The sequence below is a fragment of the Hippocampus comes genome, unplaced genomic scaffold (assembly GCF_001891065.2).
Source record: "Hippocampus comes isolate QL1 unplaced genomic scaffold, H_comes_QL1_v1.1 scaffold22, whole genome shotgun sequence".
Taxonomy (NCBI): domain Eukaryota; kingdom Metazoa; phylum Chordata; class Actinopteri; order Syngnathiformes; family Syngnathidae; genus Hippocampus; species Hippocampus comes.
In genome coordinates, this window is record NW_017806175.1 from 5691202 (window position 1) to 5714466 (window position 23265).

General features: G+C 45.2%; 2 protein-coding genes, 1 long non-coding RNA gene and 6 other non-coding genes across 15 annotated transcripts in view; 7 read left to right on the forward strand and 2 right to left on the reverse strand.

The window, feature by feature from the left end:
* The first annotated feature begins 122 nt into the window (after positions 1 to 122).
* On the forward strand, positions 123 to 16912 carry LOC109532199 (centrosomal protein of 135 kDa-like). 7 transcript variants are annotated; one of them, XM_019896897.1, is made up of 42 exons: positions 125 to 232; positions 516 to 637; positions 1136 to 1296; positions 1372 to 1539; positions 1741 to 1859; positions 1950 to 2156; positions 2242 to 2307; positions 2380 to 2442; positions 2538 to 2703; positions 2774 to 2982; positions 5355 to 5480; positions 5564 to 5698; positions 5935 to 6066; positions 6159 to 6284; positions 6418 to 6546; positions 6617 to 6682; positions 6770 to 6877; positions 7508 to 7645; positions 7728 to 7838; positions 7927 to 8055; positions 8125 to 8223; positions 8321 to 8452; positions 8514 to 8651; positions 8734 to 8868; positions 8990 to 9127; positions 9248 to 9361; positions 9443 to 9574; positions 9639 to 9758; positions 9834 to 9953; positions 10027 to 10152; positions 10224 to 10280; positions 11279 to 11430; positions 11782 to 11897; positions 11984 to 12138; positions 12339 to 12500; positions 12570 to 12680; positions 14139 to 14324; positions 14487 to 14696; positions 15172 to 15374; positions 15461 to 15553; positions 16239 to 16347; positions 16637 to 16912. In XM_019896897.1, the coding sequence occupies exons 2-42, from the start codon at positions 525 to 527 to the stop codon at positions 16670 to 16672; spliced, it is 5316 nt and encodes a 1771-aa protein (XP_019752456.1). In that variant the 5' UTR covers positions 125 to 232; positions 516 to 524; the 3' UTR covers positions 16673 to 16912. The 7 variants fall into 7 exon arrangements, with proteins under 7 accessions (XP_019752458.1, XP_019752456.1, XP_019752452.1 ...); XM_019896893.1 differs by lacking the exon at positions 6770 to 6877 and adding an exon at positions 7305 to 7442; XM_019896895.1 differs by lacking the exon at positions 6770 to 6877 and adding an exon at positions 7305 to 7442 and having other exon boundaries at positions 10030 to 10152.
* On the forward strand, positions 12843 to 12914 carry trnap-cgg (transfer RNA proline (anticodon CGG)). Its single transcript has one exon. It is a non-coding gene; the product is annotated as a tRNA-Pro (tRNA).
* On the forward strand, positions 13008 to 13079 carry trnap-cgg (transfer RNA proline (anticodon CGG)). The gene has a single exon. It is a non-coding gene; the product is annotated as a tRNA-Pro (tRNA).
* Positions 13166 to 13237, forward strand: trnap-cgg (transfer RNA proline (anticodon CGG)). Its single transcript has one exon. It is a non-coding gene; the product is annotated as a tRNA-Pro (tRNA).
* On the forward strand, positions 13481 to 13552 carry trnap-cgg (transfer RNA proline (anticodon CGG)). Its single transcript has one exon. It is a non-coding gene; the product is annotated as a tRNA-Pro (tRNA).
* trnap-cgg (transfer RNA proline (anticodon CGG)) lies at positions 13638 to 13709 on the forward strand. Its single transcript has one exon. It is a non-coding gene; the product is annotated as a tRNA-Pro (tRNA).
* trnap-cgg (transfer RNA proline (anticodon CGG)) lies at positions 13794 to 13865 on the forward strand. The gene has a single exon. It is a non-coding gene; the product is annotated as a tRNA-Pro (tRNA).
* Positions 15273 to 16230, reverse strand: LOC109532202 (uncharacterized). The gene is made up of 3 exons (XR_002171339.1): positions 15998 to 16230; positions 15453 to 15604; positions 15273 to 15357 (listed from the first exon to the last, which is right to left on the reverse strand). It is a non-coding gene; the product is annotated as an uncharacterized LOC109532202 (long non-coding RNA).
* A 1-nt stretch (position 16913) lies between the features above and the next one.
* LOC109531939 (centrosomal protein of 135 kDa) overlaps positions 16914 to 23265 on the reverse strand; it is an 18633-nt gene continuing 12281 nt past the window's right edge. Inside the window, exons 24-38 of the mRNA XM_019896477.1 lie at positions 23200 to 23263; positions 22788 to 22943; positions 22556 to 22696; positions 22166 to 22243; positions 21826 to 21977; positions 21023 to 21138; positions 20654 to 20808; positions 20377 to 20432; positions 20129 to 20297; positions 19936 to 20046; positions 19198 to 19383; positions 18899 to 19108; positions 18422 to 18624; positions 18121 to 18225; positions 16914 to 17654 (exon numbers count right to left, since the gene is read on the reverse strand). Coding sequence (XP_019752036.1) covers positions 17522 to 17654; positions 18121 to 18225; positions 18422 to 18624; positions 18899 to 19108; positions 19198 to 19383; positions 19936 to 20046; positions 20129 to 20297; positions 20377 to 20432; positions 20654 to 20808; positions 21023 to 21138; positions 21826 to 21977; positions 22166 to 22243; positions 22556 to 22696; positions 22788 to 22943; positions 23200 to 23263 — 2035 coding nt within the window. The 3' untranslated portion in view covers positions 16914 to 17521. The remainder of the gene's footprint in view (positions 17655 to 18120; positions 18226 to 18421; positions 18625 to 18898; positions 19109 to 19197; positions 19384 to 19935; positions 20047 to 20128; positions 20298 to 20376; positions 20433 to 20653; positions 20809 to 21022; positions 21139 to 21825; positions 21978 to 22165; positions 22244 to 22555; positions 22697 to 22787; positions 22944 to 23199; positions 23264 to 23265) is intronic.

Consider the following 23265-nt stretch of genomic DNA (forward strand, 5'->3'; position numbering starts at 1 on the left):
GGTGTCAGGTTGTCACACAAGTGATTGACAACTGTTGACCCACAAAAAAAAAAAAAAAAAAAGAGAAACGTGTCTGGGGTTGCGCTACAATATATACCCCAATTTTTTTTCTTCTTTCAACAAACGAATCGGAATCTATGGGTGAGGTGGATACATCAGATAGATGAACTTTACAAAAAGTAGTAGCCGCTTCTAAAAGGAAAGACTTGGAACCAGCCTTTCCTCACAGCCGGTACGTATGAAATATTTGTTTGGGTTGTCTTGAGTAATTTTGCAAAACATAATGGGTGGCCTGCTTTTTTTTTTTTTTTAATCATTTATCATTTAATCTTTCTGTCAAACTGTTAATTACGGCTGTCCTTCTGTTTCACTTCCAAACAAGTTTCATCGTGAAGTGTAATCTTTTCGAATGACACTTTATGCATTCAAATTGTGTTGGTAAAGAAGGTTCAATTTGTCACTCAAGCCATGTGCAATCGCTGGGTCTTACGACATGTATGGGTGTATTTGGGCAGAAGAGCGCCATGGATATCAGCAAAGATAAGAAATGGTCCAAGCTGAGGGGTCGCCTGCACATGCTGGGCTACAATCACAATCTTGGAGAAGAGTCTGTGCCACTTGTTGAGCAACTTTTCAGGTGCAACTGTCATTTCTCCCTTCTTGTCATTGTGTGTAAGTTGAACCCACGTTCTTTGTAGGCTTTTGGGAGGAAGATATGAAAAAAAATCTTAAAAAAAAAAGTAAAGATAATAAATGTCCCCCTCCCCAAAGAATGTTTCTAATTGTTTGTATAAATATTTTCAAAACCTGAATACAGCGAACCCCTGCCTGTTCACGGTTAAGTATTCATGAATTCACCTATTCACGTTGTTCTCTGTGGAAACTATCCGCGGCTTTCACTTGAAAATCTCACCTACTTGGCCTATTTTTTAATGCTATGCCGTGTAATGCCATACAACGCCACAAGATGGCAGCAAATCCCTCCCTAATTGGAAAGCAGTAATTGTTGACATGGAATTGAAGTTATCCACCTTTATTGAACGAGTAGGATACGTTGGTATTTTTATTGTTTGTGACAGATGCTCACTTTCATCGCATTTTTCCACCTCAAATCATCGGTATATTCTTGATGCAGCGATTTGGTCCACACCACCGAAAGCCTGCACGAATCCCAACGATCAACGGACAAATCGGAGAAAGAAAGTCAAAACAGTGATGTCCGCCTGGTCAGGGAGAACCAAGAGCTTCACCTTGAGCTCATGACGGTGAAGGGCGAGAAAGCCAACGTGACCAGAGGTAAGAGTCATGTCAGGGTGTGACCATAATCAAGCGTGGCGGTGACTCGGCAAAACGTCTTGTTTCTCGTTCCAGAGCTGAAGGTCTACATCACCAAACTGGACAATGACCTTGCTTTGCTGAAGTCTTTGAACAAGCAATATTTGCAAGAGATGCACAGCCTGGAGAAGGACTGCAAAGAAAAGGCCAGGCTCATCCGTCAACTGCGTCGAAAAAATTTGAACAGTTGGGTGCAGGCGGTGGGTAAGTAGGTCTCTGGGTTGCGGTGTTTGAGCAGAAGACACATCCGAGTTCTGTAATTGCAATCCAAACATAACCTTTCACCTCACGGGATTCACGCTTGTCAGAGGAAATAAATGAAAACACAATTGGCTGCATCGACGACATGACTGAATTAAATCGATCTCAAGTCCAGTGTGTGTTGCCTGTTCTGTCCTTCCTTAGATGCAAACAAGTCCCCACCTGATGATCCGGAAGCAGCTGATCTGCAGCAGGCGGAACTTACAAGAATAAAAACCGAGCTGGAAAATTCTCAAGGGCACATACAACACTTAAATAACCAAGTCAGTCGGTCAGAGACGCTGGCGGTTTTCTTGTCCAGAGATTCAGTTTCCAACTTTCTTTGCGTGTTGGCACGTGTCGCCCATACACAGATTGATGAACTGCAGGAGACCAACGTCACACTGGAGCAGAAGCTCAAGGGAGTGCAGCACAAGTCCTCCGGCAAAGTGGCTGAGCTCACCTCAAAGAACCACGAACTGTGTCAAGAGATCACGGACATCCGCAACCTAGCCAAGTTGGTGGAGCTGGAAAAGAAGCAAAAGCTCCAAAAGGCCGAAATGAAATTGCAAGACCTTCAGGTGAGAACGAACCGAGTTCACTTCGATCACTTCTGAGAGAAACAACAAGGAGTGAAGATATTTTTTTCCTTCCATCCACCAACAGGACATCATCCGAAAGCTCCAAGGAGTCATTAAAGATTTGGAGGATCAGCTGAGTAAAAAAAGAATGGTGAGGACTGCCTGGTACGTACTCAGGTAATCCTCACCCACTGCCCTTTTCACTCCTGATTCCCGATTGCAGACTTCGGATCTACCAGATGAACAAGAGTCGAGGACTGCCGACCGACAGAACAACACTCGCAATGTCAGTAAGGCAATATTGAAAACGCAGTCACCAAGAAACAGGCTTTGGTCTTCTTTAAACAGTCTTGCTGTTTTTGTCTTTATTTTTTTGGGCAGGGATTTGCATCTCAGGAAGCTTCAGACCAGGAGTTTGTCAAATCCCAACTTGGAGATCAGTTACGGGATCTAAGAGAGCAAAATGAAAAATTTGAGGCGATGGTGGCGTTCCTGGCGGCAGAGAAAAGCAGACTGCAGGACAAAGTGCAGAAGATGATGTCCGTTGGTAAGCTGAAGTGAATTTTGGACTTCTCTTGGGATTCTGTTGCGGAGAGCCACGAGTTCCTGTTCTCCAGAGAAAGTCGTGGTGCTGGAGCTGGAAGGCTGGCGGACGAAATACGGCATTTGCGGAAGGGAACGCTCGCCGTCGCGTCTGGATGCTTTTGTCAAGAGTTTGGAAGAGGAAAGGGATCACTTTCGTCAGGAGGCCGAACATTATCAAAACCTCGGGATCTCCAGCAACACCAGTCGCAGTTCAGACAGGCAGAGAAGTCACGCCGCGGAGGTAAGAGACAAATTTTCATGTTCGCGAGTACTGTTTGTCAGGACTCGCTGCCCAACATCACGTCAATTTATGAAAATACGACAGCGTCTTGACTACCAAAGCTCAAACCATACCCTGCCTGTTCACGGTTAAGTATTCATGAATTCACCTATTCACGTTGTTCTCTGTGGAAACTATCCTCGGCTTTCAGTTGAAAATCTCACCTATTTGGCCTATTTTTAAAAAAGAATTTATACTATGCCTTGTAATGTCATAAAACGCCACAAGATGGCAACAAAATCCCTCCCTAATTGGAAAGAAGTAATTGTCGACGTGGAATTATATTGAAGTGATACACCTTTACTGAACGAGTAGGATACGTTGGTATTTTTATTGTTTGTGACAGATGCTCACTTTCATCGCATTTTTCCACCTCAAATCATCGGTATATTGTTGATGCAGCGATTTGGTCCACACCACCGAAAGCCTGCACGAATCCCAACGATCAACGGACAAATCGGAGAAAGAAAGTCAAAACAGCGATGTCCGCCTGGTCAGGGAGAACCAAGAGCTTCACCTTGAGCTCATGACGGTGAAGGGCGAGAAAGCCAACGTGACCAGAGGTAAGAGTCATGTCAGGGTGTGACCATAATCAAGCGTGGCGGTGACTCGGCAAAACGTCTTGTTTCTCGTTCCAGAGCTGAAGGTCTACATCACCAAACTGGACAATGACCTTGCTTTGCTGAAGTCTTTGAACAAGCAATATTTGCAAGAGATGCACAGCCTGGAGAAGGACTGCAAAGAAAAGGCCAGGCTCATCCGTCAACTGCGTCGAAAAAATTTGAACAGTTGGGTGCAGGCGGTGGGTAAGTAGGTCTCTGGGTTGCGGTGTTTGAGCAGAAGACACATCCGAGTTCTGTAATTGCAATCCAAACATAACCTTTCACCTCACGGGATTCACGCTTGTCAGAGGAAATAAATGAAAACACAATTGGCTGCATCGACGACATGACTGAATTAAATCGATCTCAAGTCCAGTGTGTGTTGCCTGTTCTGTCCTTCCTTAGATGCAAACAAGTCCCCACCTGATGATCCGGAAGCAGCTGATCTGCAGCAGGCGGAACTTACAAGAATAAAAACCGAGCTGGAAAATTCTCAAGGGCACATACAACACTTAAATAACCAAGTCAGTCGGTCAGAGACGCTGGCGGTTTTCTTGTCCAGAGATTCAGTTTCCAACTTTCTTTGCGTGTTGGCACGTGTCGCCCATACACAGATTGATGAACTGCAGGAGACCAACGTCACACTGGAGCAGAAGCTCAAGGGAGTGCAGCACAAGTCCTCCGGCAAAGTGGCTGAGCTCACCTCAAAGAACCACGAACTGTGTCAAGAGATCACGGACATCCGCAACCTAGCCAAGTTGGTGGAGCTGGAAAAGAAGCAAAAGCTCCAAAAGGCCGAAATGAAATTGCAAGACCTTCAGGTGAGAACGAACCGAGTTCACTTCGATCACTTCTGAGAGAAACAACAAGGAGTGAAGATATTTTTTTCCTTCCATCCACCAACAGGACATCATCCGAAAGCTCCAAGGAGTCATTAAAGATTTGGAGGATCAGCTGAGTAAAAAAAGAATGGTGAGGACTGCCTGGTACGTACTCAGGTAATCCTCACCCACTGCCCTTTTCACTCCTGATTCCCGATTGCAGACTTCGGATCTACCAGATGAACAAGAGTCGAGGACTGCCGACCGACAGAACAACACTCGCAATGTCAGTAAGGCAATATTGAAAACGCAGTCACCAAGAAACAGGCTTTGGTCTTCTTTAAACAGTCTTGCTGTTTTTGTCTTTATTTTTTTGGGCAGGGATTTGCATCTCAGGAAGCTTCAGACCAGGAGTTTGTCAAATCCCAACTTGGAGATCAGTTACGGGATCTAAGAGAGCAAAATGAAAAATTTGAGGCGATGGTGGCGTTCCTGGCGGCAGAGAAAAGCAGACTGCAGGACAAAGTGCAGAAGATGATGTCCGTTGGTAAGCTGAAGTGAATTTTGGACTTCTCTTGGGATTCTGTTGCGGAGAGCCACGAGTTCCTGTTCTCCAGAGAAAGTCGTGGTGCTGGAGCTGGAAGGCTGGCGGACGAAATACGGCATTTGCGGAAGGGAACGCTCGCCGTCGCGTCTGGATGCTTTTGTCAAGAGTTTGGAAGAGGAAAGGGACCACTTTCGTCAGGAGGCCGAACATTATCAAAACCTCGGGATCTCCAGCAACACCAGTCGCAGTTCAGACAGGCAGAGAAGTCACGCCGCGGAGGTAAGAGACAAATTTTCATGTTCGCGAGTACTGTTTGTCAGGACTCGCTGCCCAACATCACGTCAATTTATGAAAATACGACAGCGTCTTGACTACCAAAGCTCAAACCCACCCGCTGAAATTCGGAACCTGAGACAGAAGCTCAGACTGGTAGAAGAACAACTCCAGCAGGTGACAAAAGAAAAAGTCTCTCTGATGGAAGAATTGAAGGTGAGTACCGCTGGACAACTGCCTTATGATTGATCTTGACAGATTATTCTTAACCTCTAACCCCTCCCCAAAAACTGCAAAAGGCCCACGACAGCTCAAACACATCCCCCGAAATCCTCAAACCGAAGAAGACCTTCAAACAGGCAATAGAACAAGTCCTGCAAGAGACGAAAGAAAAACGCAAGAAAAGGAAAGACGGAGTGGAGGAGGAACTTCAGGTTAGTACTAATGGCTCAGGTATGTCGACACATTTTGCATCATGATGACTCTTTTTACTCATTCACTCCCAAAGACGTTTTTAAACGTCTTTTCAGACTTGGTCTAGAATTGGCTGGTACTGAATGAGTTACAGGCAATTCCAGGAATAGTAACCCAGTAAAGTCCATCGCGACCTTGATATTGACCTTAATATTATCCATGCCTAAGAGAGATCACCGCTAATTTCTAACGAAAGGAGCCGCAGCCCGAACAGCGCGACTCGACCACGCCTGATGAATTTCTGGACCTGAAAGAGGAGCTAAGCCTGGTGGAAGAAAAAAATCAGCTCTTGACTGCTGAAAAAGATTCGCTCATGGAGGAGTTTCAGGTTAGTGCAGCGGGACCGCCTGCGGTTCATCGCTAATGCGCATACATTTGGATGTTTTCAAGTTGGACCTATTTTCTTTCTTAAAACGTCAGAAAAAGGAGCTGCAGTGTGAGCAACACACCGCAGAAGTGTCCGACCTTCTGGAGCAACTCAAAGGGGCAGAAGAGAAAATCCAGCAGCTGACCGGTGAAAAAGACGCACTCGTGGAAGAATTGAAGGTTGGTAGCCGATCACTTGTGACCTCTGAAAAAAAGACTCGCTGATGGGGGAGTTAAACGTCATGACAGAGAGGACTTCCTACCTTCTGGCATGGCAGTCGTAAATGACTTTGTCAACATCACATTGTTGTAGCAAAAGCAACTGCAGCTGGATACAAATACTTCGGCTGAGATTGCAACACTGAAAGAAAATCTGAAAAAGGCAGAAGTGATCATTCAGATGTTGAAATCGGGGAACGATAAAAAGACGGAACAATTGAAGGTAAGTCGGAGATCACTTCTCGTCGTGGAATTTTTGCAGGGATTTCTACAAACCGGATTTCCTCACGCAGCAAATGCAGCAGGGAAAAATCGGACAGGCGTCGACTGCCAAAGATCCACTGGTGGAGGAACTGAAGGTTGGTACTGGATGAAAAACTTGCGTAGTTAACATCGTGATGGCACTGGAACGCATGCGCGCATTTCCCAACGTTTCGCAAATGCAGGAGCAACATGAAAAGGAAATCTCGAAACTAAAAGCGGAGCGACAACAGGCAGAAGAAAAGCTCCAGCAGTTGACTTCTGAAAAAGACTCACTGATGGAGGAGTTGAAGGTTGGTACGAGCAGACTTCCGGCGTTCCGGCATGACAGTCGTAAATGAACTTGTCAACATTGTGTTTTATTATTATTTTTTTTTTATAGCAAAAGCAGCTGCAGTCCGAGGTGCACAAATCCAAAACTTCTGCTGAGATCTCAACACTGAAGGAGAATCTTAAAAAGGCAGAAGTGAACATTCCGATGATGAAATCGGGGAAAGATAAAAAGACGGAGCAATTGAAGGTAGGTCGCAGATCGTTTCTTGTGTATCATCGTGAAATTTTGCAGGGATTTGTACAAACCGCGTTTCCTCATGCAGCAGGAAAAAATCGGACAGGCGTCGACTGCCAAAGATCCACTGGTGGAGGAACTGAAGGTTGGCACTGGATGAAAATTTGTGTAGTTAACATTGGAGAAACACGTGAGCATTTCCCAACTTTTAGCAAATGCAGGAGCAACATGAAAAGCAAATCTCGGATGCCTCTGGCGAAATCTCAAAACTACAAGCGGAACGACAACAGGGAGAAGAAAAGCTCCAGCAGTTGACTTCTGAAAAAGACTCACTGATAGAGGAGTTGAAGGTCGGTACGGGAAGACTTCCGGCGTGATGGTCGTAAATAACTTGGTCAACATTGCATTTTTGCAGCAAAAGCAACTGGAGTACGGGGAGCGCAATACAAAAACTTCGGCTGAGATCTCAACACTGAAAGAAAATCTGAAAAAGGCGGAGGTGATCATTCAGATGGCGCAATCGGGGAAAGATAAACTGAGGGAGGAATTGAAGGCGAGTACGGGCGATTCTCCAATGTCCATGTCGAATCTTGAAATGAAAAGCATGTCGATGAACTACGTTTCCTCACCCGTAGCAAGCGAAGCTAGAGCACGACAAGCAGCGTGCTCTGAATTCCGCTGAAATGTTGAAACTCAAAGAGGAGCTCAAACAGGCGACAAAGAAAAATAAGACGGAACAAGCGGAGGTGGCGAACCAGCGCTCAATCTGCGCATTTTTATGACTTTCATCTGAATATAAGAAAAATAAATGTCTTCCATCTTTCGCAAATGCAGACGCAGACGGCCAGCGACGGCCCGAGCGCATCGGATGAAATGGCAAACCTGAAAGAGCAACTCGAATCGGCGGAAGAACAAATCCAGCAAATGACGGATGAAAAAGACGAACTGATGGAGGAACTGAAGGTCAGTACTGCAGGACTTCGGAACCGATGCTGCTGGAATTCTGAATGAATCGACGTACCTTGACTGTAGCAACAGCAGCTGCAGTACGAGCAACGCGCCTCCGACACATCTGCTGAAATCTCCGATTTGAAAGAGAAGCTCAGAGTGGCCGAAGAAAAGATCCAGCAGGTGACGGCCGAAAAAAAATGCACAAATGGATGAAGGTTTGTACTGGAAGATTTTCCGTATGGATAAATTGAACAACATGACGCGTTCTAATCCGTAGCAAAAGCGGGATGAGGAGCGCAACTCCAAAACGTCCGCTGAAATGTTCAAACTGGAAGAGAAAATCAAAGAGGCGGAAGATCAACTCCAGCGGGTGAAACATGAAAAAGACGCACAGATGGAGGAATTGAAGGTAAGTACTGGAAGATGTCTGCGCTCCACTCGGGTAATACACAAAGTTTGCTTTTCCACAGCAAATTCAGCTCAAGCACGCCGAGCAGCACTCCAAAACCTCCGCGGAAATTGCGAAACTGGAGCAGAAGCTTAGACTGGCAGAAGAAAAAATTCTGCAGGTCGAAGCGGAAAAAGAATCGGTGACAGAGGAGTTGGAGGTAACGCATCCTCGGTGTCAGGTAAACTTGTATTTTTTTTTTTTCAAACTTGTACAAAAATGTCCTCATATTCCGACGACAGCAACTGCAACAAAGTGCCGACCGAAGCGCCGCTTCGTCTTCTGAAGTCGTCAAACTGACAGTGAAGCTCAGATTAGCCGAAGAAAAAATCAAGCGCCTGACGACTGAAAAAGACGCACTGACGGAGGAACTGAAGGTCGGCGCCCCCAAGCGCCTTTTTGGCATCGTCGTACATCGTCCTATGGATGAATGAAATAAAACTTGGCATTTTATATATATATATATATATATATATATATATATATTTTTTTTTTTAGGAAATGCAACTACAGAATGAGCGCCTCGCCTCAAGCACATCTGCCGAAATCTCCGCGCTGAAGGAGAGTCTCAGGCTGGCAGAAGAAAAAATCCAGCAAGTGACGGAAGAAAAAAACTCGCAGTTGGAGGAATTGAAGGTAAGCGTACTTGGAGGAGTTGGAAAAAAAAAATCTGATGAAATCTCAGTGCTGAAAAAAAGAAAAAAAAAAAGAAGCCCAGACTGGCGATTGAACATCTCGACATTTCCCAATTCATAGCAAAAGACTCGCTCCAACATATCTGATCAAATCTCCAACATGAAAGACAAGCTCCGACTGGCAGAAGAAAAAATCCAGCGCTTGACCGAAGAGAAACACAAACGGGAAGCGGAGGTAAGCAATGGAGAAAAATTCTCGGCCGTTTGCACCGATATGAATTGATCACGACTACTTTTCTCATTGGGGGAATAAAAGCAGCTGCAAAGTGCTGACCGGAATGCGAAAGGGGCTGCCGAAGTCCTTCAACTGAAAGAGAAGCTTCAACGGGCAGAAACCAAAATCGAGCTGGTTACGGAGGAAAAAGATTCACTGATTGAGGAGATGAAGGTTAGTCACCAAAAGTCTGTCTGGATATGAATAAATTCAAGTTAAAATATTTCCTAATGCGTAGCAAAAGACCCGTTCCAATACATCGGAAGAAATCTCCAACCTGAAGGAGACGCTCAGATTGGCTCAAGAAAAATTGCGCAACGTGAGAACTGAAAAAGAGACACTGATGGAAGAACTAAATGTTGGTACCAGAAGACTTTCTTTCAATTTTGAGAATATTTATCGATTCAATAACACGACATTTCCTCAACTACAGCAAAAGAAGAGTTCAAACCCATCTGAGGAACTCTCCGGCTTGAAAGCAAAGCTCAGACTGGCAGAGGAAAAAATCCAGCGGTTGACTGCTGAAAATGAGTCCCTGAGGGAAGAATTGAAGGTTAGCGCAGCTCGCTAAACCAAGCAACGGTGCCACGTTAAGGTCACGAAACGTCTTCGTCTTCCGTCAAAAGCAGATGCGTGACGACCCAAGCGCATCTGTTGATGCGCTGAATACACTGAGAGACAGGCTCCAACTGGCCGAAAGAAAAATCCAGCGGGTGACGGCGGAAAAAGACTCTCTGAGGGAGGAATTAAAGGTAAGCGCTTCATGATGATTCTCTTGACACTCTTTTGCAAAGCACTGACGAGACATTTTTGTCTTTATCAGGGCGACGCGATTTCCCCGCAGCCATACGGACGTGGACAGGAAAATCGGATTCTCGGGGTGCAGAATGTCATTCGCAGCGTCATCGCCATTTGTCAACACCACACACACTAAACGCCCGCTTTGCTAAATTTGAACGTTGATTTGAGCCGAAATAACCTTTCACCTGTGGGGAAAGTTGACTCTGATTAACAGTGAACTCGATAGAAAACAAAAACAATGGCAGAATATTGAAACACGTAGGTTTTGATAGCCATGGTATTTACTTGGGGGGCCAGGTTATTGTAGTTAACGAAAAACGAAACAACTAAAACTAACATGGAAAAAAACATTTGGGCTTTAAAAAAAAAAAAAGTCCTATTTAAAAAATGAAAACTCACCGAAATGGCATCTTACAAACTATAACCAAAATGTCCTTCGTTTTCATCTTTGTCAGTTATTGTCGTTAACTTTCGAAGTTTATTTGAAAGGTATTTATTTTGGGATTGTTGTACATTTGTCGAGAAGAGGGAACATCAAATACTGATTTCAAAATTATTCTTGTTTATCGCACAATTACTTATTGACTTTTTTTTTTTTTTTAATCTCACACTTGACAAATGCTCTATACATTTTAAAAAACTAAAGCTAATACTAAAACTAATAAAAATATAACCAAAAAGAAACATTTTTTGAAAAATAAAATTGAACAAACTTGCCCTAAAGAGCGAGTAAAATTAACGGAACTATTTTTTTTAAGTCAAAATTGAATAAAAACTAACTATAATAAAAAATTCAAAACTATTACAACCCTGATTTGAGGTAGAAAAAAAATGATCCCCCGCAGTATAATACCCCAATTAGTTGTGTATTCATCGACTCAACAAAACAAAACTATCCGGTTCCAATGTGGTGATCGTCTATTTTCGACAAACTTTTAAAGACTACAAACAGCACGTCATGCAATTGTTTGCAAGGTGGAGAAAGAATATACGTTGTTGCCAGTATCATCTTCATCTGACTTACTTTAAAAGGGGAAAGACATCTCACTTGTTCTCTTTGTGTGTCGCGGGATGAAGCTGGAGCAGGAGAACCTGGAGCTGCGTTCACAGGTTTTTGAGCTACGGAACCGCGAACGGGATTTGGAGCGGCAGATGAATGTCCGTTCTGCCGCGCTGGTCCAGAATCCGGAGGAGGTGGTATGGCAGAGAAAAGCGGCCTCCGGTCTTAGGTTTGGTTTCCAGCCGCATCAATAGCGTTGAACCTAATGAACAGAACAGCGGTAGCTTGATTTAGGAATGCCCCAAATTTCATGATTTCAAACTTTGATTCAATAGACATCACCTGCTTTGAAGAAATTGTCTGAAAAATAACTGGAAACAATTTGCAGTCCCAAGTCTACCCAGCAGGGAGCCGGCACACCGTGCCATGCTAAGTGCAGTGTGAAAGGGGCTTCACTTCAGTTTTTGCTCGCAACACAAAGCCAAAAAAAAAAACAACAACAAAGTGACTGCTCGCATCCGGAACAACTAAGTCAAGTTACCGCTGTAATTCGATGAATGACACGTCATCTCGTCTCAAGGCAACAACAAGAGCAGATTCACTACGCGCTTTTGGACCTCCAACACATGCTGTCTGTAAAGAACAACGAGTTAGACTCCACTCACTCGCAGATGGAAAAACTGAAGGACATCATCGGTACGGACAGAGCACTCATTCCGTTGGTAGACCTTTGTCTCCTTTTTTTTTTTTGAACTCGATTTCTGCAAAATGGGTTTTGCCAGATTCGCTGAGTCAGCAGGTTTATCAGCACAAGCAGGAAGCCGAGGTCCTTCGCATTTCTTTCTCGGCGTTGAAAATAAGAAAGAACGTCCTGGAGGAGGAGGTGGCGACCAAGACCAAGAGACTGGCGGTTCTCCAGGAGCAGCTCGGCAAGAAGGTTGCTTCCATATTGTTGTTATTGAAGCCATTTCGACACGTAGATGCGCTAATAGCACACTATTTTCTTCAGGAAAAGAGCCTCAACAAAAACGAATCGCACTTCTGATGTGAGTATCTTCATTCCCCAAGAGGCAACCAACATCTACGCGGACTGTGTAATCTGCTGATTTTTTAAATTTTTTTTTGCATGACAGACAGATGGACGTGGAATTGAAGAGCCAGGAGAGGGAGCAGGCCACTCACAGGATGCTGGAGACCCATCAGGAGGCGCTGTTGCGACTCACAAGAGACAACGAATTGATCATCGGTGATTATAGGAGGCTGCAGGACGACGTGGCCGCCATGACGCAGGAGAAGCAAGTCAGGACGTAAATAGGCTGCTCGCCGGGTGAAGTCGCACTTGATTCAAAACGAATCGTTTTTGTCCAGGCTGCCCATGAGAAGATGGAGGAGGCTTTACGTGAGCGGGAAGCGCTAAAACAGAGAGTCCATTCTTATGTCGATACGGTGTCCAGGATTGAGAACATCTTGAAGACAAAGGCAAGAGAAAAAGTGCAATTCACGAGGATGATTATTGACTCCCTCGGCAGGCTTCTTCCAGTCTCGAAATAAATTCTCCGGGGTTTTTCCTTGGCCAGAACTCTCCGCTGGGTTGTTTGACAGCCTATGTGACAAATACGGGTATCATGAACATTCATCTGTGGCTTGTTGGTCTAGTGGTATGATTCTCGCTTCGGGTGTGAGAGGTCCCGGGTTCAAATCCCGGACGAGCCCTCATTTGAAAGCATTTTTAGCTTGCCCTCTCCTGCCAGTGGTGTCATTTGGCAGCCAATGTGACAAATAAGGGGATCATCCACATACCTCTGTGGCTCGTTGGTCTAGAGGTATGATTCTTGCTTCGGGTGTGAGAGGTCCTGGGTTCAATTCCCGGATGAGCCCTCCCTTTTAAGGCCTTTACCCTGCCCCAACCACTTGCAGTCATCTGATCTGACAGCAAATTTGACAAACAAGGGCTTCATACGCGTGGCTCGTTGGTCTAGTAGTATGATTCTCGCTTCGGGTGTGAGAGGTCCCGGGTTCAAATCCCGGACGAGCCCTCCTTGGAAAAGGATTTTTAGCTTGCCCTCCCCCTACCAGGGGTGTCATTTGTGACAAATACGGGTATCATGAACATTCATCTGTGGCTCGTTGGTTGGTCTAGAGGTATGATTCTCGCTTCGGGTGTGAGAGGTCCCGGGTTTAAATCCCAGACGATCCCTCCCTTTTAAGACCTTTACCCTCACCCACTTGCAGTCATCTGATCTGACAGCAAATTTGACAAACAAGGGCTTCATACGCGTGGCTCGTTGGTCTAGTAGTATGATTCTCGCTTCGGGTGTGAGAGGTCCCGGGTTCAAATCCCGGACGAGCCCTCCTTGGAAAAGGATTTTTAGCTTGCCCTCCCCCTACCAGGGGTGTCATTTGTGACAAATACGGGTATCATGAACATTCATCTGTGGCTCGTTGGTCTAGTTGTATGATTCTCGCTTCGGGTGTGAGAGGTCCCGGGTTCAATTCCCGGACGAGCCCTCCTCTAAAGACTTTTACCCAACCCCTTCAATTGTCATCTGACAGCCTATGTGACAAATAAGGAGATCATCCACATACCTCTGTGGCTCGTTGGTCTAGTGGTATGATTCTCGCTTCGGGGGTGAGAGGTCCCGGGTTCAAATCCCGGACGAGCCCCGTTTTAAGGGGTTCTACCAGGCTTGGACCACCCAACTTTGGTATCACTTGATAGCAGGGGGTCTTACACTTGCCTATGTTGGTCTATAACAGTATGATTCTTGCTTTGGGTGTCAGGTCCTGAGTTCAAATCCTGAATGAGTCCCCCTTTTAAATGTTTTGCCCCTTTTCTCTGCCAATTACGGTGGCCCATGTGACAAGGGGTCATAAGCTTCTCGCTGCGGGTACGAGGAAACCCCAAAGGAGTTCTTTGATACATGTCTTCCCTTGCAGAATCAAGAGAACCTGGACCTTGTGGAGCGCTTCCGCACAGCCCGCTCGGACGTGCAGGAGCGGGAGCAGCGGCTGCAGCAGGTGGAGGAATTCATCGGCTCCGTCCGCCTGGAGCTCATCTCATCCGAGACGGAACGCCAGCACCTGCGCGAAGCTCTTGGGCGCAAGGTGCAAGAGATTCAGCAGGTAAGACCACAGTTCAACCATCCATCATTTTCTGGAGCACTTCTTGAGGGTCACGGGAATGTTGGAGTCCATCCTGGTTGACTTTGGGCAAGATGCAAGGTTTCCCCCCCCCTAGGACTGGTTGCTAGCTGACCCCAAACTATTTTGTCTTTGCCTTCGTAGCACATGCAGGACTTACACACATACAAGACACAAGTCGCATCGTTGACCCACGGGATGTCCCAACTGGAAGAGGAGATCCGTGTCCTTCAGGAGGAAAAAGCCTCTCTCTTGGCCGACCTGGCGTCGGTCAGAGAAGTCTGCGTCAAAATGGACTCGGACAAGGAAATCGCCGCCCGTCAACTTTTGCAGGCGAATATGGAACTGGAGAGGGTGAGGCTCGTTTTCGTAAAAAAACAAAAACAAAACACTGAAATGAACAGTAAAACTTAACGGTTTACTGTCAATTATATACAGAAAAAAAATGTCTTATGTGTCGAGTTGAAATCCAGAGATTCCCAAACAGCCACTTTTACTTTGGAAAACGGTCAACATTTTTCTGCTCATTTTCTGACGTTACAAACCAAACCAGTAATTTAACCCCGATTAGTTTGTGCGTTGTCTGCACTCTTAATTTGAATTCATGTTGATTTTTTTTCCATAAAGTGATTGAAATTAAAAACTGTTTTGGTTTTATATGACTTACTGATTAATCACCAAAACACTCGACAGATTATTCCATTATTAAAATAATCATTTGTTCCAAGCTTAATACAGACACCTAAAAAGAAAAAGAAAATGGACTTCAATACAATAACCAAGAATTTACACTTGCCTACTTCCCACCACCTTTCTGCTTGCCGTCCAGGCGACCACGAGACAGGAGGACGCTCTCACGGAGGCGGCTCGCCTCAAGGAGCACCTGATGAGCGAAAAGCTGGCGGTGCGCAACATGCAGGCCATGCTGGCCGCCAATCGACAGGAGATGTTCCAAGCCCACCGGGAGGCCAGCGAGAAGGAGGCGGAGCTCAAGGCCCTACGCCACATGCTCACCCTGGCCGACAACAAGATGTAAGACTTGGTGGTGTGGGGGAGGGGGGGAAAGTTTGTTTGAAGAGATTTTGCTTCAAATGGTGACCGACGTTTTACTTTGGTAGCGTGGTGAACGCCAGGGAGGTGACCAATCTCCGGGGCAAAGTCACTCAGCTGCAGACCAAGATGGAGGTTTTGAGTAGCAAAGTCCTTGAGTGGTGAGCTTGAATGAAAAACGCCCGACTGGTCGCAATTGTCCATTCGTGCAACTGCGAGGTTGAAAAAGAGAAGACGGTTTTGTCACCCATGTTCAGTGATGCCAGAGTTACATTATTACTTGATTTTAAAAAGTAACCATGTGAGATGAAGTTTCTTTATTACATTCTACAGATGCTGACAACCCCGCTGAAGGTAAAAACTGTCAACTGGTTTTACCACGACTTAATTGAAAGTGAAAATTTTTACAGAAAAAAATCAACAAACCTTTTAATTTATTTAACAAATACGTCTAGGGATTTGACTTCACGTAAACAGTCTGCTTGTTTTTATTTAAATGGATTTCACGATTTTTTTTGTCTGTTTTGGCCCTACTTGGTTAACTGTTAACATTGTCATGGCAAAACTTTGCGCATTTACAGTGTGCATTGTTTAAAAATTATAACATTTGGGGGCATCATATTGCCTGATGGAACACTCCCCTAACGATCGAATGTGCTGCGATCCATTTTATTTATTTTTTTAATTGGACGTACCTGTAGCGAATCAAGAGAACACGTCATCAATCAACAGCACACAATGTGCAGAGCACCTTAATTTTGTCTTTAGCGGACTCACTCAAAACGGCGACTGGATTTCCACGCCGATCTCCCTCCTTCCTACATTAATTGTCTTCTCTCCTGACAGCAACACCTCTGAAGATATCTCCTTCAGGCCTCTGAGGGCCTCCTCGCCCGTCGACCATCGGGCCACTCCTCGTCAGCCGGCTCCCGACAGCTCCATCCAAGGAGAAGAGGTCAGCTCAGGGCTCACGTAACGTCCTGGACTCAAGTGATCCTCAAAAGAAGGGGGCTTAGTTTGGCATTTGAAAAATCTACTGAGTACTTAGCTGCTGCCACCTTGTGGCATCTAAAGGTAATGATGCGAGGCATCATGCTTCTCATCAAGAATAGTATCTACAGTGTTCAATATACATGATCAGAACGAATGCTTATACTGTATGTGGGATGTGTTAGGTGATTCCGGGAACGGAATATTTTGTCATTGATATTGTCTGCCAATATTTTTGTTTTTGTCTTTTCCAGCCAAAAAGTCAAGATTCACCCTCACTAGTACACTGAGGGACAATTTTGAGTGTTCAATCAACCTATCATGCATGTTTTTGGAACGTGGGAGGAAACAGGAGTACCCGGAGAAACCCCACGCAGGCATGGGAAGAATATGCGAACTCCATACAGGCAGGTCGGAGCCTGGAACTGAATCCTGGACCTCTGTACTGTGAGGAGAATGTAGCTAACCAGGCGGTCACTGTGCGACCCAAAATATAATTTCAGTATTTGATTTAAAAAAAAAAAAAAAAATTCAAATGTTCATTGAAGAACTCACTACTGAATTGATTAAAAAAGTTAAGAAATGTCTCAATGTTTTCGGTGGCTTAAACAGGTGCCACCTCCCCCCCCCGCCCACCCACGAAAAATAATTACCTTACCGTATATGCTCATTCTTGTTATTTAAAAATGTATTTAATTGAATAAACAGGAGCAGAAATGTCTCATCTTCCCAACTGTATGAAAACACAATGTCATGTTTATTCAACAAATGTCAGTATGTACACAATATATATTTAGAACATGAGTGGAAAAAAAGGATAGAGGTAAACAGATGTTATATTGTACAGAAAATGTGAAAATCCAAGACGTGCGTGAAACAATTCAAGCATAATGCTATGGCTCAATAAATACTCGCTGGCAACTTCTAGTAGGGACGTTCTATAGTCATTTCATTTATGGAGGACACTGAGGGGAGAAAAAAAAAAGTGCACTGACAACTCTAGCTCTCCTTGCCCACGTGCTAGAACCTGACAGTTCTTCGAATTAAAGCTAAAGTCATCCAACATAATTGTTGAAATCAACCTTATGATGCTCAAGGTATCACTGTATCTACTGTAGATGAATGAAAAGAATGATGTATTAATTGTCTGACTGTGGAGTGGAGCTGGTGACGGACGTGCGCTGCGAACCCGTCGAGACGTTGAGCGACGACGAGCTCCGCAGCGGAGAGACGGACAGGCCTCGCCGCCGCATCTCCTGCACGGCCCTCTCGCTGGCAGTACACAGACAACCACACTGTGTGACCACACTACTGCATTTTTATTTCTTTTTTTGTAACACTGTCATCATAAGTCCCATCAGAACAGCTCTAAGGTCCTAATTCTGTCCTTGGTAAACCTCTAATATTGTTCTGCTTGAGAAATCCCAAGTTGCCATCTTAACGGTACAGGAAACGCAGCTGAATATTTTCAAAGGTAAAATTTCTGTAAAAATAAAGCACGCAATGGCTCTGCTAATTGAAGCTGAAGAACAATTAACACTGACTCAAAATTAGATATTTTTTAAACGACATATACATCTTAATTTCATGTCTATTCATTAAAGCTTTTTTTTTGTAGAGGCATGCGTGGCGACACTGTATACAACCTGATTGATAGTCGTTGCATCGCTCAAGTTGCAATTTGTACGTTCCGGTGCAATGCGTTCATCCAACACTAGGTGGCGGACATTGAACTCACCGTTCAAAGCGCTCTGACGTCAGCTGTCTGTTGAGGACGTCCATCTCTGTCTGCAGCTGACAGACTTTGTTGCGCAGGTTGGACACGTCCCTCGCGTGCTCGGCGCTGTCATACGACAACATGGGTGGTTTTGGGGGGGGGGGACGACACATCAATTACTCCGTACCCTTGATATCCAGCTTTCGGTTGGTGTACTAATAGGCTCTTTGTCCTGACTAGAAAGACAATACACTAATAGGATATGGAATAAATTCTCCAATATGGCTTTTTCGATACGCGTCAGGCTGGTCCGAGTCCTTACTTCTTGTTGTCGGCCAGCGTGAGCCTGTCGCGCAGGACCTTGAGCTCGGACTCCTTCTCGCTGGCCGTCAGGTGTGTCTGGAACTCCTTCTGGCGATTGGTGGACAGCAATTTCTCCAGATTTTGCACCGCCAGCCGCTCGCTGGTCAGCTGCTTTTTCAGCAGCTGCGCTTCGGAGCGCACGTCCTCCAGCTCTCCCTCCACCTGGGTGGGACCAAGCTCAATTTTAGCAAAGCGAGTATATGTTGCTGAACATTGACATACAGTATCGTGGTGCCTTGACTTAAGAGTGTCCCCAACTTACGAGTTTACGAGCCATCCATTTATTGCTTTGAATTGCAGTATTTGAGAAACAGGCAAGATTGAGTTCGGGCGAACGAACATTTTTAAAGTCTATTATTGTACAGATTAAAATCGTTCCATTGAATAATCGAATGAGGCACGCATGCAATCGTCCATCGTGCTGACACCTGCTCACCCTCTCGAGTTCCATGCTCTTGGATGTGACCTGTCGCACGGTGAGCTCTTTGGCAGAGTCCAGCTTGACGCAAAGCTCCCTGACCGAGGCCAAATCGGAGGCGAGAGACGCTTTCTCCTCCTGGGCCTTGCGCAGCTCTTCCTCAAGTCGGGCCATGGTTCGAGCCAGCGTTGACACTTTGCCCTCGTACGCCTGCAGAGCTTGCATATTCTGGAGGGGGGAAAAAAATGTACATCAATGCAATTCAAAATGATGAGCGTTTTCAATTGAATTCAGGTAACTGGGATTGTGTGTCTCACCTGCTGGATCTCAAGCTCCTTATGGCTGACGGTTTCACGCAGGTGCCGGCGTTCCGTGTCGGACGAGAGGAGCTCCAGGCGGATGGAGTTCTTCAGCTCCTCGATCTGCTGCAGCCTGCGCTCCCGCTCCTCCACGTCCAAGTGGGCCGTGCGGTAGCGCTCCAGCAGGTCCAGGTTCTCCTGATCCTGGGGAGGCCAACACGTCATAGTCAGCTGATGCTTCACAAAAGGGAAATACCACAAAAGCAAGCAAGCACGCCAGCAGTAAAGGTTGGGGACAAATGTATTGGCGCGATTGGTTGCTTGAGGAGTTTAGTAAACCAGTCCCCTAATTGCCTCCAATTAACTTTTTTTTTTTCCATTCTCAGTGAGCAGAGAGGTGAGGCGTGTGCAGTTATGCATGGAGGAGCAAGTGTAAGGATGCAGAGAGTTTAGATAAAACTGACAGTTACAGTTACCTACACAGATGCCTTTTGATTAATGCGCATTGTCCTAAAAAACATGGAACCAGCGTGCACTAGTTAGCCCCAAGGACAACATGAATAGTCCACGAGTCCAAAAACGGCTCACCTGTGACACTGCAACTGGCTCAGAATTAAAACCAAAGAAGATTGTCAACTTTTATTTTATTTATTTATTTCTTAATGGACCAAACATTCAATATTTTGTTTCAAAATAAAATAAATTGTGTGAAATGCAGATTTACAATCATGTATGTGTATGGCAAATTTCTCTTGCCTTTGTCTGCAACAGGTTCTCAATCCTGGCCACTGCACTTATGTAAGAGTGCACTCTCAGTTTCAGCTCGTCGCGCTCACGCAAAGCCTCCTCCATCTCCACGTTGACCGCCTAGACGAGACAACAGAGGCAGAGCTTGGCTGTTCATTCTTTGCTTTTCAAAACATGATGATCAGAAGAACGTGATCCGCACTTGGTTCTCTCTGGTCATCGTCGCCAGGTCATCCTGAAGCCTCCTCTTCTCCCTGACTGTGATCTCTTTGGTTTTCTGTAGTCCCGCCACCTCCATCTGGGCTTCGTCGAGCTGTTTCCTGAGACTGGCGATCTCCCTCTCGCGGCTATTGAGCGCCCCCTGCAGTTGACTAAAACACAAACGTGTCGGATGACAAGTCTCAATTAGGTACGGTGACGCCTTAAAAAAAAGGAAAAAAGCCTACTCACGCCACAGATTTGTCCATCGCGGTGACTGTGTGCCTAACATCCTGAAGTGTCTTTGCCTAAACAGACAAAATGACATTTGCAATTATAAGCTATGGAAACTATTGTGACATGGTGCCAACAATGTTATTTGAAGAGCTTAACCATCGAGTTATGTTTGTTTCTCAGCAACAGAAATGATCCAAAAATGTCAGAAAAAAAAAAAACCCAAAAAAACAGTGACACACAAAACAGGAGGGTTCATAAACAAAAGCTTCATACAGAGATTTGGAAGAGCGACCTTATTTTCAAGTTCCTCCTGAAGAACAACCAGCTTCTCTGCTTTTTGATCCACCTCATCTTGCAGGCCATCTTTCTCCTTATCCAGCGCAGAGAATGAGAGATGAAGCCGCTCCGCCTCTTGCTTGTGCTTGGCCACCTGCTGACGCAACATCCCTGCGTGACAAAAGCAGAGAATTCAGAGGCAATTATTAAAAAAATAATAATAATAAAAATAAAGCAATCATTACAAAGAGTCACCTATGGTCTCATCCTGAATTTCCATCTGTTCGTTAGCGGCGTGCAGCTCGGAGGTGAGACAAAAGCAGAGAATTCAGCGGCAATCATTAAAAAATAAAATAAAAATAAAGCAATCATTACAAATCGTCACCTATGGTCTCATCCTGACTTTCCATCTGTTCGTTAGCGGCGTGCAGCTCGGAGGTCTTCACAGACAGTTTTTGTTGGAGGTCGGACAGCGAATACTGCATCTGCTCCTGTTGCAGCCTGACACGCAGAAAGAAAACACCGACTTTGAGAGACAAGCAATCTTGAACAGGAATAAGTGTCCTATGATATATTTTAATGACACCCCCCCTAGGCCCCCCCAAAAAGGGACTTATTGTCAAATATTTATTTCATTGCTGCGTATGACCAAAAATCCTCACCTTCTGAAAGTACCATGTTGTGGCAGACGTCATTTCCGGGTGAACTAAGTTGGCATTGTTTGACTTATTCAATAGAATTTATGACATGCTAGCAGTAAATCATTCAAATATAGCAGCATAACAATATCAGAAAAACAATATATTGTTCTGCACAGCATTTGTTTGTGTCTAAGGAAACGCATGGTTCTGTAATTTTACTTTGAAATTTTTACCACTGCCAAAAATGGTTGCTTCAAACCAAACTGGCCGACTTCCTGCTCAATTTTACAAAGTTTTTCATGCGTGCCGTTATGATAGAGATGTCCACCCAGTTTTGTGTTGATTGGTAAAACGGCTGTTGGGGGTAAATTGTTCTTAATTTTTTTCTTTTTTTTTTACTTTTTCCTCAAGAGTTGGTGACAACGTGTTCCCAAATCCAAAAACAGATCAAATTTGACTCGGGGACACATCTGAAAGAAATGGTGATTCATTACAAGCTCCATTGGCCACAATTTAAAGGGATGATGTGTGAGTTTTCTCAACAAACCTCAATGCAGAAGCCGTTTTCCTGTGCTGCGCTGCCTCTTCGGCATTTTGAAGCAGCGCACTTGACTGGACGTCCAGCTTCTGCTCCATGTCCCGCTTGCTGTCTTTTAGCACGAAGAGCTGCGAACGCAGCTCTAAGTTCTCCCGTTCCAGCTTCACACCAAAAAGTCAAAAGCATTTCATTTTTTCCCCTTCTTTTAAATAGAATGTGCGGTAAAGTTAGAAACGGAGGCATTCATGTTATTCAGGGTTCTTATCCAAGACAGTGGAGACTTCAAACTAGAGTTTGGCAAACATGGAAAAACAATGCGTCACATGGGAAAATAATGATCCGGGCTTACAATGTGAATGCCATTCTGCATGTCGAGTATCCGCTTTTCTTGCCCATGTCCATTTGGAAGAGCCGATGTCTGGCCAACCTAATGAAGAAGAAGAAAGTGGAAAAAAAAATGCTCATATTTGTCCAGATTGTCAGCATGGGTTCTTTTCCGCGACAGTTTGAAGAACTGCCGTTGACCAATCAAATGACAGCGATGTCACAGACTTGCAGGCGTGCCTTCGAGAACCAGATTAGAAGAGGCTCTGAGGAACGTTCCATTGTAAGCGCATGCCTCTTCGAAAAAGTGGAATGGAAAAGCAAACGCACAGGGTGGGAACCACGCTGTTTCAGAGTCAAACCGGGGGGGGGGCTTGTGCGTGTAGGAGAGCTGAACCGACAAAAGCAAACTCACCTGAAATTCCTCCATCAGCAAGTCTCGCTCTGCCTTAACCTGCAGGATTTTACTTTCTGCCAGCCTCAGTTCCTCTTTCAGGTTCAAGACGTCATCGGACGTGCTTGAGCTTTGACGGGCGTCCTTCAGCTGCTCTTGCGCCTGAATAAAGAAAAGCTGTTAGAAGCCCATCTCTCCCCCCACCCAAAAAAAGAAACGTAGGGATGGAGAGGTGTTGGATGAGGCTATTCACCTGGTAAAACATAACTTTGAAGTGGTCTCTCTCAGAAGTGAGAGCTTTCACGTTGGTCTGGATGTCCTCCATGCGCACCTCCACATCCTGCAGAGCCGCCTTCAGCTCGTCTCGCTCCTTCCCCAAAGTGAGCAAGTCTGACTCGGCAACGCCTCCCTGCGCAGTGTCAACAAGCTCAAAATTTGACGGCGGTGCCCCCCGCCCCGTCCATCGGTGGGCATATGGTCCACACCCACCCATTATATGTTAAAATTCCCAATATCGAGACCATATAAAAACATTTTTACTCCTCCTCCACATTAGGGCTATGCAATGAATTGAAATTCAATTACACTCAATGACTACAAAATTGACATAACCGTTAAAAACTGTATTTGTAAATCATCTTACGGCCTACTAATACCCTGATTACCTTGCCCGCCGGACTCCTGCTCCGGACCGGACTACGAGCGGGGCTGCCGGCTCCCCGGACTCGTCT